The sequence below is a fragment of the Apus apus genome, chromosome Z, assembly GCF_020740795.1.
Source record: "Apus apus isolate bApuApu2 chromosome Z, bApuApu2.pri.cur, whole genome shotgun sequence".
NCBI lineage: Eukaryota > Metazoa > Chordata > Aves > Apodiformes > Apodidae > Apus > Apus apus.
Window position 1 is genome coordinate 38,403,508 of NC_067312.1, and position 18,343 is coordinate 38,421,850.

Below are 18,343 nucleotides of genomic sequence, written 5' to 3' on the forward strand. Positions count from 1 at the left end.
AGTTTTGTTACTTGTTCAGGTAGCCCCCAGAGGGTTTCTCTTTGCCTGAGATCAGTCTTTCTTCAGACACATGCAATTTTTAATGTTCATAGCCAAATGTGGTTTCTACTCAACTCATTAGATGTACCTTTGTTCTCATACTGGAAGACACAGTGAATATGCATTTTGGAAGAAAATCTCTGTCCTCCAGGCAGTTTAAAATGTAGTACCTGCTGACTTTGTTTAAAGTTTCCTTGTTGCTGCATGTGAGAGGCAGGACAGAAGTCACTGCTTTTTGTGAAAAGATATACCAGAAGAGGAGCAGAATGCCAGCATGCATGCCTGGTACAATTAGAGTTGGTAGCCAATGTGTTCTTACATTCACTATCTGCTAAATTAATCTTGATAGCCCTCTCTGCCCAAGTGGGACAGAATTGTCTCTAAGAAAGGAACAGCAAGCAAGATTCTGGTTTGAAACCGTTTTCTGTCTGTCTGTGACATTAGTCACTCCAAATACCAGGTCTCTGCATGACAGACTGAAAGCTAGGAAATTACAAGCTTTTCCAGCTGCTGTGAATCTGGTAAGAAATCCTGTGACAGCGATCACAACTAAACACCAGCCCCCCAGCATATTAAACTGTGCCAACACAACATTAAATATTGAACATTGACTCCTTGTTGGTTAACCGATAAGTTCATTAAAAGTAAGTAGACTACCTAAAATAAATCATAGCTTCTACTGAAAATGGTTGCAATAGTCATAGGTTTAACTAGCACCTCTTGCATAAAACACCAATATTTTCCTATGAAATAAAGTGTAATTAAAAAACCAATAAAATTAGAAATTATATTTCATACTAATAAAGCTGTCTGATTATTGCTGGAATTAAATGGAGCATTAATGACATAGCTTAATAGCTTAAGTACAAATGTACTACATACCTACTACTATGAATATTGAAGTAACTAGCAGGATATTTTTGGCTAAAGCTTTATGGGGCTTCCAAGATCTGAAATGTTAAAGCTTTTTTTTTTTTTTTTCCTGGAGAAAAATTATTCTAAATCAGATAAATCAGTCTGTCTCACAGAAGCTTCCTCTGCTTTGAAGAAGCCTAATTTTTAAGCAGTACAATAATATTTTTGAGAAAACAGGGTACCTCTGCACTAGAGATGTGCTTATACTACTTTCTAGCTCTGCAAAGTATCTTCTATCAAATGAGAAAAGTCAATTTTGTTTAGCAAATTTAATTCAGTTTTAGGATTCCAAGGGAATGAGTGGCATTATTCTCTATTTTACCAAAATTTCTTCAGTTGTGAGGAAATTGTTACGTGGTGCAGAATCATTCATCCATGACCACTCACCAGGCCATAGCCATGAATGAGGAGCATCAAAGACTGGTGAGATCCTTTAATGGTCCCAGTCTGCCTGTTTCCACTGATTTTCTGCTCCCCATGACACACTAGACAATTTTCTCTGAACTATGATCTGACAGAAGTAGGTACTGCCAATACAAAGAAGGAGTCTACAAACTTACAGCATTATGACAGAGGAAGATAGAGAGAAAAAGGTCTTGCCCACAAAGTCACCAGTGGAACTTTACTAGGCTGGGAGCTTCAGGAACAGATGATAGGAAATGTATTTACCCCGGATTACTCCAAGAACACCGTAACTATTTGTAAACATTTTTTAATCCCTTAATACATCCACTGTGATGAAAATAAATTTCTTACACAAGGAGTTTAATATTTTTATAAATCATGTCAATTTTTACATACTATTGCTTGGTTTGTATGTAAGAGCTGCACTTTCATTGGGTCTGAGTAGTCCATTAAGTGTTTATAGGGGTTTTTCCTGATCAAAATCTCCATTCATTTATTAATGACATAAACAAGAAATCTTGATCTAGAGAATAAGAAAAAATTTAAATGGCTGTTACAGAGAAGTCAAATATATTTAGGGAATTAAATATTCATATCCAGTCAAGGGCAATACTTTGAACATCACACATATGTTCATTGGCTGTTATTAGGAAAAATTCTTTAGCTGACTAATGGCAGTGTTGCCTTATCTGCTCTCCTTTAGAGACATATCTGCTCCACATCTTAGTCCTGTGTCTTCTTAGCAATATTTTTTTGTAAAGCAAACAATTAATGTAAACATGCTTATGTTAAATTACTTTCCAGATGGCAGGATAAGCTAATATAGCAGATTTCAGTAATACAGTTCTTGTTAATACGAATCAGTTACCACACCTTTCAACTGAGACAATGCCAAATTCCTCCAGAATTGTCTTCATCTGTTGTCAAACTTTGAGCTCATGCTGCTTTAAGCCAAGTAGTTATTGTAGATGGCTTTTCTTTCTCATCATATCTAAATGTGCTAACTTCTATCAAGGAACTTCGCCCAGTCTTAACAGCCCCATTTCTGTGTATTCCAGACTTGGAATGCTTGAGTTTTTCAAGTTACTTTCTTGGTCAGATTTTGGTGTTGAAAATTAGGGATTTATTTCTTCATTCCATTGTAGCTAGCATCTTTTTATCTTACCTCAAATCAGGTATCTGCTTTGCACTGTAGCTGAGAAGATGAACTTTAAGTAACAAACAGCTACTTTTACAACACACACAACAGTGTTTTTGCTAAGAAATAAAACCTGCCCATGTTTTAATAAAACACAATCACTTTCACTGCATATCTCTATCATGCAAGGCTGTATCTGCTCTAGAAGAAAGCAGATTAAGCACAAAAAAATGTAACTGGGCTGTTGGACTGGGCAGTAGGAACTGAAAAGAAGGAGCTTTGACCTGTTGTTATACTGCAGAGTTGTATCCATGAAGCTCCAAATAACTTTGGGTATGCCACACACCAGTCACTTTGCTTGGGCCCATTCCAGGAGGAAAACAACAGGAGAGCAGGCTCATGGAAGAGATCTTCTGAGTCCACAGAGTGGCTGGAAAATAGCCTTAACAGCACAGAGGAGTAAAGGTAAAGGCCTTAAATGACAACTAAATACAAAAGGACATTTGAAAGAACCAGTCAAGAGATAGTAATTTTAATGACAAGGTAAGCAAAGAGAAAAGAACAGTTCTTTTGTTAGGTGTTTACCACACACACACTTAGAGTATTTAAATTCTCAGGAAAAAAAGGCAACATGCAGAGTAGAGGAACACAGCTTCAAACGACATCTATTTTAGAAATATGAAGCACGAACTTCATTTCTTTCCCACCACCCGTAGTTCTCCAGACCTTCCAGGGCAAATTTCTGAGATCTTCTGACGACAAAAAAGATGAGGTAGCCACTCCCAGCAAGTGTGCATAGGGCTAAGAAGTTAGCAAGAACCCTCAGGAATCGGGTCAAGTGAATATTTTCCTCTTTTCGGCTCTCCTGCTCCTCCAAAATTGCCTCCTGCACTTGTTAAAAAGAAAATAATTTTATGAATACTTTAATAGCCAAGACCCCACATCTCTCCCTCAGTTGCTAGAAGACAGTTAAATAATTCACAAAGATATGAATGCACACCTGGGCATCATGTTTTGAGATAAGGTTATATTGTATAATAAAATCTGTTTCACACTCTAGTATATCTTTCGAGGTCCCTTCCAACCCCTAGGATTGTGTGATTCTGTGATAGCCCAGAGTTTGCTTGCTTCCATTGTGTGTGCCCACAGTGAGTCATGTTAGATCTGCACTCACGCACCAAAGAGAAACCAGCATGTTCTGGGAGCTTCCAAGGTGCTTAGAGTTTGAGTGACTCAGAAGGATAAATGTGTAACTAGTTACAGACACAGAACTGTCACACTTTAAAGATGTGCATTTGTGAGAAAAGAGCAAAAAGTTTATTCTGGAAGTCAGAAATCCAGAAGGAATTAAGAGACAGTTTAGATACAGGAATCCCCAAAAAGGCAAACAGTGCACAGCTTCAGCCTGCAAAATAAAATCTTTGCCCCAAGTTCGCACTGTGCCAGGACTGATAGCTGTAAAGACTAGTGTAACTACAATCTCCAGCTCCTGCATTTGCCACCAGAAGGAGCTTTTGCTCTGAAGCGTCCTCATGAAAAAGGAGTTCGGTTACAGCTTCTCACTTTGGCATAGAGACAGTTGCCCAGAAAGGAATCTGCACGCTGGCATTGTAATAGTTAGTCTGCATGATTCTGCTTTTCTTATGATTTGTGTTTGTTACATAAATGAAAGGAGATTACAGCAGCTCCTGAGAAAAACTGACCTGAGTACACGGGCAGGGAAAGCTCACATAGCTTCAATGCTTTTGTTCAGTATTTCTTCAATATTTGTTTTCCTGGGGCCTTTTCTTTTTACTGAGTTGGAGTGCTTTTATCTTTTATGCTAGCAGTTTGGAGAGTGGGAAGGGTGGTGTGATGTATAGGCTATATCAGCACTGCAGAAAGGAAAGGTGTCATGTGTGATGGGATAGTGCAGTTAGTGCTTAGTCCTCCAGCTCCTGTGTCGTGTGTTGTCAGTGTGACTGCAAGCCTAGCACCTTTCTTATTATCTGCCAATAACTTGCCAGGGTATTCCCTGTACATTATAATACTGAAAATTAAATTTTCCTTTATGTGTTGCACTGGTGTGTTCCAGTGACTCCAGTGTATAAACACATTCTTTAACATTCAACAGATAGAATGTATCCCCTTCACTGTTTTCACAGCAGTGCAGTTCACATCCTGCTCCAGATTCTTCATAAAATTACTTTTGAAATCAATATACCCTATAAACTGGAAAGAGACCTATGAACACCTCGTATTGCTTTGCAAACTGGGCTATATTTCATAATTGTTTGAAAATAAAACCTTTGTACTAAACAAGGAAAGTAATCTTCCTCCCCTACTGAAAAGCAAGTATATACTCAAAATGCCGAAGCTAATTCTTCTGATATGATAGCTAGCCATTTATAGATTATTCTATTCCTTTATTTTACGGTATCTCTTCAGTATAGCAAGAGAAGATGATAATTTAAGGTTAGCAAAATATCACCAGTGTTAAAAAAAAAATGTTTTTCAGACAAGCACCACAGAAACTGTGAGCCATCAGTGGTGACAAAAAGGAAAATATTATTTTTACAGTCAAATATTTTTTCTAAAGCTAGTACTGCAGTCACAGAGAACACAAAATACAGTATCAATGTTATTCCTTCCACATTCAACAGGAAAAAAATAAGATTACAAATGACAAAACGCAGACTCAGAAGGGTACAGCTACCTAATTCTAGTTTAAGATTCTAGGCCTTATGCAGAGCGAATACTTGACTTGAGTTCCATCTGATTCGCACCAGTGTGAATGACAAATCAGGTTACCTCTCCATACTGAGCTCTATTTTACCTTAAAGCTTGTTGTGATGGAAGCAAACTTGTTATCTGCTGTCTCAGGATTGCCAATCAGGTAGTCCCAGCTTGTGAACATTTTCCAGCTGAAATTAAAACTAGTATCATCACCACCACCATCATCATTTACATTCTTTGCCATTCTACAAAAGCAAGAAGGACACAGAAAAAGTTGTTCTAAGTAGGTTCTGCTGTGTGAGCATTATTTTTAAATTATTCCTCAATTCTAACATGGTTATGAAAAAAACAGTATTATTGTTGCAGTCAATCATGTTATACTAAATCTGGAAAGTTCAGTCTGAAACAAGAGAGGATGATGGAGATCTTTATATTTAGACTATTTATGAGGTCACAACAGACATTTTGATGAGAAATAATGGATTTGTTTCATTAACACCTCAGAGGAATTCTGCAAGATAAGAAACTCCATAGGAAAACAGCATCAAGAAGACTTCTCAAATAGAAAGCTGCAGAGCATTCTGAACTGCAATAGAATTGATTAGAGACTTCACAAAGAATAAAAAACAAACAACAACCTGAAAACAAAGAAAAAACCCTCTAAAATAAAAAGCCAGAATTAAACCTGGTTATACCACACAGAAGCATAACTAAAATACAGCTATCTTCCCTTTCATCTCCTGTGCACTTATAAATGAGATTTGTAAGTGTCCACAAACATAAAATTATTTATTCAGTTATTTTACTTGATTTTGACTACTAATTTCTCTGTTTCATAAAGCTGTCATCTGCGTAAATTATTGTGGTATTGCTTCTGCATACCTTATCACTTAATTCAAACTGTTAAGCACAAGGATGGAGTAGTAGGGTACAAACCATTTAGCCTTCAGTATTGTATTGATTGCTTGGTCAGGAAAAGGCAACACCTGTTTTATATTTCATTAACACAGCTGTTATGTTATTAATAGCAACACATTCAACATACCACATTTTCAAAAGTCCAGTAAAATTTGTATTCTCAAATCTAGGAAAAGAATAGTAAGTAGATAATACAGAAAATCCTTCTGAGCTGCCATAAACTGACACCAGGGTTGAGTCTTTTTGTTATACTGCTTCTATACAGAAGGGACAGAGACCGTGAAAGGTTCTTAGAATCTGCCTTGCTGCTGGTTTCTAGACCACAATAATTCTATCTCCAGAATTCCTAAAGAAATATTGAAGAGTCTTGTGCTTGAGATATCCTTTCTCTGAGACCAGAAATGTTTCCATTTTATGTTATGTAGTGGAAAACATACAGAGAAAAGGCCTAAATATAAATATTCCTCCTAAATAGGATAATAGTGCTTATAATTCTCACTGCCTCTTTCACGTAGACAATGTCTTTATCAGATCTCGGTGGAGAGCAGAAAAATGCACCTCCTGTACCTGGAACAGGAACAATCCTGTGTGTATTTCCTTCTAGAGAAACAGCAAAATGCAGAAGATTGCAAGAACTGCTCAGAAGATTACTTACATATTGGTGAGCATTACAGTCATGTGGCCAGATGGGAAGTGAGCATGTACAAGGTATTTTTATCACAAGTACATTGCTTTGTTTGGACCAGAAACTATATGCTAGAAAGATTAGGGTTCTTAGGTCTGGGTGACATTAATTGAAATACAAGTATTTGAGACTAAGACTTTTCTGATCTTCAAAACTATATTATAAAAAATATTTTAAAATACATTTTCAACTAAACCAACTGATTTTTTTTATAGTAGTAATTTATTCCTCCTCCAAAACTACATATAGGTAACTGAAAACTTTTTATTCTGATATGCTTCTTGCTCTATGCAGAAAATAATGCAATATTTGAAAAACAGAAATGAATGAATCTAATGGTCATGTAAATGAAAAATACTAGATTCAGCACAAAAACATGGAAGAAGATTAACTGCAGTTTTCTCTGTATTCACAGCTGTCCTTGAATCTTGACCTGCAATATCTGTTTTTTTGTTTGTTTTTTTGTTTTTTGTTTTTTTTTTTGTCCTAAACATCTTTTAAAGCCACCACTATAGCTAAATATTATTGTGGGAGGTGGTCACATTGCTTGAATCAGGAATATTAAAAGTTGTATTCATTAATGTCCTGACTCCTTAGAAACTTCCAGAATTCTAACAACTTATTCCAATAGTGAATTTAACTATAAAATAATAATTTTATTTTTTTTAAATTCTGATCCTTAGACAAAATTCAGGTCCAGAATTTTAGAGCCAGAGACTAATATATCACCAGTTGTACTACCTAGTCCCTATTTCACTTAGCCTTGTGTTTTCTCCTGTTTAAACATTAAGTTTTTATGTTATATTAAGCATAGTTTTCACACTGCTGGAGATTATTTTGCATTCCACAGGACATTAAACCGTTATTATGGCCAGTAGCATTAATTCTTCTGCACCACTTGACAAATGTGATCTAACCCCTATAGATTGGCTGAGAATCATTTACTGCTGACTGTGAGTTGCACACAGAATTATTTCCCAAATGTTACTTTCTTTTTTATCTTCTCCCTTCTTAAAAGATTTTAACTCACATAAGTTATTATTAAAGGTTCAACATTTAAATTTCCTGGATGTTAGCTGATACTCCGCTAGGTGCAGGGTATTATGAGAAAATGGACTGACAGCTCTGTTCCTTGTTTTTGCATTCATTTTTCACTTTGAAGGTGCAGGAAAGATATATTTTGTTACTTCAGGAAATATTTTTCCCAATTTCACAACACTGCTGGCTAGAACCACAGACAAATACAGGCTCAAGCTATCTTACATTACTTTGACCTTGCCCTGGATCTTGCATTTTTTTGCCCTTATATCTATCATATTTTTTAAAAAGGTAGTCCCTGTGGTCAACAGTGAAACCATCTGCCTTTTTTGAATGTACTTTATTCCAGAGCCAAGGAGAACTTACGTTCGAATTACAATCATAAAGCTGTAGCCGATAGTTCCAACTCCAACAAGGAAGTATGAAAGAGGCATCCTGAACTTGAGCCATCCAATTGTCCTCTGGTTATTGTAATAACCATAGAAGAGTACAGAATACTGTGCAAAGCCCTGAAAATTCAGCAAAATTTATAATGTCACAACCATTAAATAGGTACATAATCAGAAATTGTATCAATAACAAGGTACTGAAACCCTCGTGTAAATGCGTTCAAAACAGTTGTAAGCATCAATATAATAATTCTCACAGGATGGAAAAATCCCTCTGTTTATTTAGAAAGATTATTTCATCTAAGCTTTCAAATCTTTTATCTTTAAAACTCTTCATGGGCATTCCATCTACAATTCAATGAATCAAACCTTTTTCATCCACATCTTTATTATTGAAAAAGCAGTAACAATTTGGCTTAAAAAATTTGTTTTGCAAATTACTCGCAGATAAGATGCCATATTTAAAGCTTAATTTTTGCATTTCTATCATGTCTTTTTCTAGCATATTTAATATAAAAGTGTCACATGACTTCTCAACGGTGTTGTCTGCTGTTCATTACATGATCACTCAATATATATTACCAGTAGTTAGTTGCTTTTCAAGGATTGTTATTCAGTGTGCAGGGTTTTTCAACACTTGGATTCCAAGGCTGTAAAAAATACAATATGAGTGTACCTTCTTTCTCAGCAATTCAAACTGTATCTCCTTGTCTAAAAATCTTAATGAGAATTACACTACCTTCTACAGGTCAGATAGCTGATTTTTCAAAATCACTTATTGGTACATGGTTAACTGTTAGCAATTGCTAGTATCTCATATGATCCAAATAAGTGAAGCTTCATGACAATCCTCAGGTTAGGGCAAGAACTGGCATCCTAGAAAAAGACGCTATGCAAAGCCTTTACAAGAACAGCTTAGCTCATGCAGAGAAGTGGCAAGGCTCCAGCTGGATGTAATGATTTCAAGTCAAATACAGAGTATTTGGAGTATTTGGAAATGTAATAGGTGGATAAAGCACGCATTATTTTGACACTAATACAGTAACCTGAGGGTGTTGTGAATTTTAAAAGCCATTTACTTCTGTTCTGCATTTCAGTTGCTAATTGGCTTAAAATAAATAACATCTTTCACTTATATATTGGTGCAAAACTTGCATTTATTTATTGTAGCTCTTACTCTATATGAAATTAGTCACAGTGCTATCTGGAAAACCTAATATATAATTCTAAGCTGAAAATGAAATATTTATAAATGATAAAAAGAAATTCCAGTGTCTCGATTTGGTAATCAACATATCTCATTTTTCATCTTAGCAGACTAGCTTTGAGACATGCCTACACAGAATAGATAATAGCATGTTCTTCTCTAATAAGGGGAATACTGTTATAGAATACATTTATTACTAATTAATAGTAAAATATCTACACCAGTCAGGACACATTCAAATTCCATAGCATATCTTTTGCATTTTTTTGTTCATTAAATACATCCTATAATTCTACCTTAGCCCAGGTTTCAATACAGACTAATGTGGCTCTGTAGAGCCTTTTGGATCCTTCAGATTATTGAAATTATTTTTAAGTCACTGTGTCCACAAAGTCAGACTATTCCTTCATTGTGTGCAATTCAGTATGTTGTTTCCTGGGCTTTGACTGTCGTATTTCACCATAAAACTTGAAATATTTTTAGCTGTGTAAAGGCAGGAATGCATAGAAGATCTCTTTCACTCTTTTCTGAGCCTAAGATAAAGGAGGGGTGAAATAAAAATATTGGTCAAATACTTTGGTGAAATTAGTCTCATTTTTAAAGGTCTGGCTTATTATCTGAACTGTAAAATATACAACGTTAAAACTGAAGTCCAAGTAAAATATATAAAAATCCAAACCAGTTTCACTTTGCAATGTCAGTAAAAAGAATAGAATTTCAAGTGCACAAAAGCATAAGATAGGTTTACTGTCTTAACAAATAGTGGAGTGTGGGATTTAATTTTTTTTAGGGTCCAATAAAGTTTGCTAATGTGGGTCCAATTATTTATAATTTACTTGGTAGTATAGAAGAACTGGAGCAGATGAAAGGTACTGTTTCCTGTCTCCTGTTTTCACTATCTTCAGGGAGCATTCCTCTATCTGACATGCCTCAAGAAAATTCTTTTTGTCCCTGAGTGTTTTAGGGGATCTATCCTTTTCACTGCTCTATTCTGTGTTTCTTATCTTCACATTGGCTCTTTGTGTTAACTGCTACTCTGTTTTTTACTACACTTTGTTCTTAAAAGCTGTCAGGTCCTGTCACTGTCAGTTTTATAAAATTCCCCTCTCTTTTCACCACCTGTTTTCATTCATCTTTTCTCAAATACACATATTTTTAAAACCTTATTCCCATTTGCTGTCAAAAGCTCTTCTAGTCTCTCTTCTCTTTACAATAACTCCAAGTTATGGTCATTCCTTTTTCTCCAATAGCTCACTGATGTTTTGATTTCTCATTTTACAATACTTTATCCTTATTTAACTTCCAAACTATAAGTCTAGATGTATTCTTCCTGCCACTCAGATATACAACTCGTGATGAACAAGATGTAATATTATATTATGCAGTTGTCAACACAAATGTTACATGTTTTTTTAAAAAGATATTTCTATCATATAAAGCAGAATTAGTCTATTCACATAGTTTTGTAGCCAAAAGACAGACAAGCGTTTTCATTTCTACTTATTATTTTGTTATTTTCTTTAAATTCAGTTGTCTACAGTTAATTAGCCTGAAAGATTCACTTGTTAATGAGAAAACGGGTATATCTAGTCAAGTTTCTTCCAATGTTATGTCAGTTTATAACCTGATTCTTCCTCCACTGAGAGCTGAAAATTGACAATAGACCCAAGGAAACTAAATAAAGGATCAAAATCTAGCATCATCTGAGTCTCCCCATAAAGTTATTGAGCCACAAACTAAGGGATCTATGTGTCACAAGGTTAGGAATCTCTCCACACCTTAACCATACTAAAAGATGGCAATACTAACAAGAAACACGGACCCTGTATCCTTTTTATGCTTTTTTTTCAGGAGAGATCAGAGCTGAGCTCCTTCTGGAAATGGGACAGGTATGAAAATCTGCCCGTGCCCCTCCTGGCATTGCTCCACAGCCTGCACAGTCCTCCCCACCTGTCACAGGTGGAATAAAATCATAGAATCATAGAATCAGAATCATCAAGGTTGGAAAAGACCTTCAAGATCAAGTCCAAACATCTACCCTACAACCCCTAAACACTAAACCATCTCCCAAAATACCATGTCCACTCATTTTTCGAAAACCTCGAGGGATGGTGCATCCACCACCTCCCTGGGCAGCCTGTTCCAATGACTCACGTGGTCCAAACCTACATGGAGAGGCCACTTGTAGGTGAGTCATTCTACAGACAGCTGGAGAAGCTGAGCTGTAAACTGGAGGAATCTGCACCTGAGTTTACATCTCAAAGAAATGGGTCTTCTTCCAACAACGTATTCATGCTCGCTGTTTCTGAAACAACTCAAGTGCTAAATGATACATATATGCATAACTCTTTGAAAGTCTTGGTACTTCTTATACAATGGAAAGAATGCAGCAGATTGAGGAAGAAATCACACTTAGTTCCATGGATGCTGCTTTCATTAATCTGAAGGAAAATCTTAACTAGATGATCACACTGTTTCACAGGTGAAGAGCCTCTTTATAGGCCACTGACTGCATGCTACAGAGAAACCTGACAGCCTGGTAAGCAACATTGTGTCATACCAATTTATCATCAGCTGACTTTATGCAAAGTTGCATCATCTTTATACAGAAAGGTTAACTACAGAGACATGCCAAGTGCAAAATTAGATAAAACTGTTGTTTTCAGGAAGAAAAGAAGCACTATGACATGTTTAGAAATATACCATTATCTTGTCAGTACAAGAGGTATAAATTCTCAGGCTAAATCCATCACATCAATGGTGAAGAATAATGGCATGCTTCACATGTGAGCTAAAATGCCTGTGCATTCTAAAATTCAGAACCTTAGGCATGTAAAAACAGAGGACCAAATTCTCCCATAAGAAATGGAAAGATGATAGCCAGGATGTAAATCCAGCTTTGGGGCTTTTTCCCATGTGCCTTTAGATTGCTACATACACTGAAATGTGCACATGGATATTGAGCTTCATTATAGGTTTTGACTATGCACAGAACTTGTGTAACAAACATGTAAGTTAATTCTATTACCATTTTCTTCTGAACTATTTAATATTAAATCTCTGAATATTAATTAATTAATTAAAAGCTCATAATAATCAGAGAGACATGTGAATATGTACACATTGCAAATTTATGCACTTACGCTAAAATCCCAGAGAGTAGCAAAGTTCATAGCAGTTGCTTCTTCAGCTCTTGGGACAGTTTTTCTAGGTAAAGAGCCATATGGCTTTCCCATCAAAGCCTAGGAAAAAATAATAACAAAAAAAAAAACAACTGCAATTTACATTTTAAAGCAAAATATCAAAAGGAAGGGAAAGCAATCTATCATTTCTTAGCATTACTTGTTTTATAGGCCTTAACTGCTTAGTGAGGATGACCTACTTCTGTAATTCTTTCTGAGAATACTGAATGGTGCCTTGGAGACCTGTAATATTTATTTCTATCACAATGCATGTTTTAGTCAAGACACTTCACTTGGCACCTTCTTAGTCCCAGTTCCTCTCCTTAGTTCTCCATAGAAAAAAAAAAAAAAAAAAGTAGGTAAGCACTGTCCCAGATGACAGGAAAACACTTTTAGGACACAACCTAAATACATTTTTCAGTCATGTCTGTTTCAAGACATCTCTCCATGTGGTAACAACTGTCTGCGAAAGAGTACATTTTTAAAGCCTTAGTACATCTTAATACTTGTAAATGGAGCATAAAGAGATTACAAATATTATTTAAATGTCCAGTCCTGTAAAATCTCACTAAAAAGACAGAAATTCACATAACAATTCTCAATGATAATGTAGAAGATTCCCACCTCAGGCACCATTACAAGTCCAAAGGTCAGGCCAAAGAGAATCATGTTTACTCCATACATCCAACGCAAGAATATGAAATAAGATGCCACTGATGAGCCAAAGTGACCTATAAATACACAAGATGTGAAAAAAGGGCAGATAAGTTAGTCTTCTTATGTTATTTTACCTTTAGATGAACTTGCTGAAAATTTACTTAAAATAAATAAAAACAGGGGTGTCTTTTCACTGTCTTTATTATCAGAAGTCTAATAACTTTTTTTCCAGATAATGTAGATTAGCATTCACTGACCTGGCAGAGAAAACAGAAACAAAAAATATTAAAGTATATTTTATAAAGAGTATTTAGTATCACATAAAAGTTGTGATATTTACCAGCATTAGATCCTCTAGCAGTGGGATTCAAAGCAAATCACACCTTTTATTTTTATTTGTTGTATTATGTGGATTTGTAAGCATTGTTGACATGTTAAGCTAGCACCAGCCCAGTTTTAGTAGGAAGCTGCACAGAATTAGCTAGTGTGGGTAATCTTTCAAAGGGCACAAAGTACTTAGAAGTTCTGTTTTTGGAGTGCTCACCAGAGTTGTTCACTAGAGAAGAACAACAAAATCTATAAGGGTTTGTACCCTTTCTTTCCCTTACTTAGCTATTTCTGTGTTTCACATGGAAGTAAAGACAGTCCCATCACCAGGTGCACAGATGAAGCCTTGGACTTCACCTGGTCTACACCTCTGACCTAGACCCATGCAAAGAAGAAGAGGCTGCAGGGGAAGCATCAGTCAGGCCAAATAGCAGTAAGAGGTCAAATTCAATCCCAGCTTGCTGCAGCACCACCCTGCTGAAGGCAGGACAGCTGCCAGTCATGTTCATCATATCATGGACTGCATCCAGGATGATCTTGAAGAGAAGGGGACTCCCAGATGGCTATAATTACTTCCCTTTATTGTGAAAGCTGTTTGTTCTCTTTGAGGAATAATATTTCATCCTCAAATTAGTCTCCTTTTTCAACAGCTTTGCTTGTATTCAGAATTTTTTATTCATCCCATCCCCTCACCCCAGTGAACTAGATAGCTTCTGTTGTCAACATCCATATCAGCATCCTTTTTTGCTAGATGACTATCCTATTTACACATGTGCAGATACTAATCATAGATTAAGCTAGATAGATAAAGCATCTGAAGTCAGGGCCTTCTACAAAAGCAGATATTTAATGCATAGGTGGATAACTGGTAGAGTAATTGTCTGCTGATAATCTCTGTTAGTTTGACATAATAATATAAGGCTTTATTTTAGGTTCATCCCTCTGAGATAGCAAAATACCAGATCTCATACCCATTACCAGTCCTTCACAGGTGAAAAAGTGATCTTTTAACAGTTTTCTTCACATACAGTCAGGTTAAGGGTGCACTCAGATGGCAAATATTGAGAAGCAAATCTCCCTGTTCAGAGGAGTTTACACTGTTTTCACACTGTTTACAAGCCCTGTAAGAGATTCTTCCATTCTGTAAAATAAGAGATTCTTCCATTCTGTAAAATGCTGAGACATAAATAACCACATTTTACTGTAGCAACAAATTCAGACTGAAGGACAAGGAAGCACCCAAGAGTGAATGTGTGTGAGTGAGGAGGCCAAAGGGGGACCTGTGGGCTCACTGTGAAGGGACTAGTCCAAGCTGTCAGACTCCTATTGTGTGCATGTGATTCCTTGAATGGTGTGTGGATGCTCTGAAAGACATTTGTCCCTTAACAGAACTGAGCCAGCTCATTTTGCATCATCAGATATCTAGGAGTGTTCCAAACAGCCTACATTACCTATCATAATCTGATGTCTGCTGCTGGTTTCACTGTACTGTCTCCTCCAGAAATGAGCTGTCATGTAGACAGTGCTCCCTCAGTTTCCTTTCCATAACCATATTTTGCCGCATGAGACTGCAGCTGATGGAAATTAACATGATTAAGAACTCACCACAGACAATGCTGTCCAACAACAGTATATTTTAAAATACTGGTCCTGGTGTCCAAGCCTATTGCTCAACCATTTTTTTCAGCCACTCCTCAGTGTTTTGGATGAACTGAAGGATTCCGTGGTTACATGTAACATGTTGCCTACACCGACAAGATTATCTAAGTTTTTTAATGTCCTGCATTTAACAAGTCCAATGTGAAGTCTTAAACAAAGACTTTTTTTCTGCCAAATTCTTTATAAATACTACCATGCACATCCTGTTCACAGCCTGATGCCATGTGTTTAATTCAGTAGTGTTATTGTCCTTTTTCAAGGAGCTGAACTGAGCCTCAGAAGTCAAAGTCATTTGTGCTAGCAGTCGAAGAGGATCCAGGTCCTTGTTCAGTTTAGGCCATCTGGAAACTCACTTCTCTGTGCAGAGTTGTTTCTGAGTTACTTTAACACAACTGCACATCTGAAGAGAACAATTATTAAGAACATTTTTTTTTCCCTGGAGTTCAAGCAGACAAGCTCAAAGCTGAATCTCTTAAAAAGGTGGCTGCTCCTCCTCCACTGTGTTCTGTATTTGATGTCTGATCAAATTTAGAGATTTTGATCAGCATCTCAAATAAAAAATGGTTTTACAAATTCTCTCACACTGACTCTACTAATCTAAGGTTTGGAGAATGCAGAATAATCCTTGGCTTAGCACCAACAGTTTAATGCCAAAACTCTCTCTTTTACTAAACTTGATATATGACCAATGTAGTACATGTCCTACCTATGTATAAACTCTGATTACTATTAGATTTTCTCTGCTCTTCCATTGTACACAGACTAGCTTTTTTTGCCATTTCAGTTTCCCTCCCTTCTCCTTTTTTAACATCCAAACGCCATCCACACCCTCCGCCACCTTTTTTTGTTTTTCCTGGGACTTGCCAGCTTTATCGGCATCATCATTAAAATTATCTTGGTCTTAGTTCTAAAAATTCGCTGATATGAGATACATGCTGAGAGTTACTTCTTTGGATTAAACAGAATAAAAAATTAGTGACAAACTTATTTCCCTCAGCAATATTTCTGAGCTGTTCCTTTAAAATCAAGCCTTATTCTTTACTATAGAGTTTTGGACCAAACTGTGGTTTAACTGTACTTCTTGAATTACCATCATTCAGACAGAGGATTATTTCTGTGAGTAAAAACAATTGCAGCTTGCCTTAGCAATATGCTGAACAGAACCAAAATTAATAAATAAAGAATAAATGTTACAATATTACCACTTGAGATTATGAAAGGTACTATTCCACTGTGATTTTTGGGATCTTACAGGTGACAGCAAAAAATGTTACTCATTTCAAATAACAATAATACATTAAAAAAAAAAAAAAAAAAAAAAAAAGACAGGAAAAATGACCCTGTTCTGTTTTTCCATTCTGATTTTACAAGAAAAGAGATACATCTGCTGGAAATCACTACTAGCAGAACCATTTTTGCTGGGACTACTCCTCTGCAGAAACTTGCAGAAACATGGCTCTCCCAAATCCTCAAGATGTCTCTCATGTCTCCAGACCAGCATACATCTTGCTTCTGAGTTTGATTTTAGCTACAGCTATGCAGAAGCTTTTTTATAAACTCCACTTGAAGTGAATAGATAATCTGTTCAGCAGTCTGTAGGCCGTATGTTTAAGGACATCCTCTTAAAGTGTTATTTTGCAGTCCAAACTCTACAAAATTCAAATTTTATCATTTTCCTGTTATTCTACTTCTCTGTTTATTGCTTTTTGATGCAACCCACTTCTTCTTCCAAAGGCAACTTATCTAAAATCAGTTTCCATTGCACTTTCATCTGCATTTCATCAGTGGCAAAGCTTCTGATGGTCTCTCAGATATCTATGCAGTTAAGCCAAGTTTCCTTCAAGGAGAGGGCTGCAGTTTAAATTCACCACTGGAACTGAAACACAAAACTTATTTGTGCCAAAAAACCTACTCTGAAACATACTTGGAGTACTAACTACACTGTTTTGTTTATATTTACACCTAGTATATGTGTTCATCTGACCCCACAATTGTTTTCTCTGTGTTGCCTTATGTGGTGGAAAAGTATAGAAATAACACCCAAAAATACCTCTTAAGTAAGTCTTAGGATGATGAAAATACACCTCAGAAATTATTAATATAGTATTAATAAAGAAAAAATAAAGTGAAGGTTTGCAATGGCTAAATCACAAATCCAGTTTTCCAGGATTAATTTCAACAGTGGCTCCTGAACTTTTACCTGTAGATTGAGGATTTTTGTCTTTAAGGTGACTAACATTCTCTCAAGGAAATTTTCAACTATCTATAACATCAATCTGAATAAATACTAATGAATAATAAATACTCTATGATTTTATGCTACCCATTGAATACTGACTTTTATTTCTAAAGTATCAGAAAATAATTTATCATTTTTGTATGCACCAGGAGTAGCGTACTAGATGCCATGAGTACTTACTTTCAATCTCCTTAATTTTCATTTCCCAGGGTATGCAGGCTGTCTTAAAATTCTCAAAATCTCTTTGAAATTTCATCCATTTCTGAAAAGGGTCAGAGATTAGATAGATAGATAGATAGATAGATAGACAGACAGACAGACAGACAGACAGACAGACAGACAGACAGATAATTTTAAAAACACTAAACAAAAAAACCAACAGCTACAACAAAAAAAGTCATCACAGTGCCCAGATGCTCAATTTCATCTTGATCTAATGTAAAATCTTCATTGTCCACAATATCTTTTGGCAGAGCCCACTGCAATGGAACCACTAGCTTATGAAGAACCATGCATATTATTTTGTTCTGAATATGTCTCCTACTGGCTTTCTGTGAAGCCTCTTCCACAAGAAGAATGATTAAATAATCCATTCCTATCATGCTATTCCTACATTTTTTTTAGAAGTTTTTTTCTGATAATTTAATTTGTTAATTATTTTTTAATTTGTTAACTCGGTTCTGGAACTCAAGCTGTATCATTTAATTAACTAGTCTATCCAGTAGTTTACCTGTTGGATAATTTCTGTAATTGAATTTCCTTTGCCCAGCTGAGTTTGAAAACCTAATTATTTTTTGTGAACATTAATGTTAATGAAATGTGACTACACA

The 18,343-nt window shown here is 35.9% G+C and overlaps 1 protein-coding gene across 1 annotated transcript in view; it reads right to left on the reverse strand.

Annotated features, from left to right (window-relative positions):
* Positions 1-18,343, reverse strand: part of TMC1 (transmembrane channel like 1) — a 124,726-nt gene that overhangs the window by 21,561 nt on the left and 84,822 nt on the right. The window contains exons 9-14 of the mRNA XM_051643289.1: positions 17,694-17,775; positions 13,256-13,362; positions 12,593-12,691; positions 8,220-8,362; positions 5,313-5,457; positions 3,189-3,383 (exon numbers count right to left, since the gene is read on the reverse strand). Coding sequence (XP_051499249.1) covers positions 3,189-3,383; positions 5,313-5,457; positions 8,220-8,362; positions 12,593-12,691; positions 13,256-13,362; positions 17,694-17,775 — 771 coding nt within the window. The remainder of the gene's footprint in view (positions 1-3,188; positions 3,384-5,312; positions 5,458-8,219; positions 8,363-12,592; positions 12,692-13,255; positions 13,363-17,693; positions 17,776-18,343) is intronic.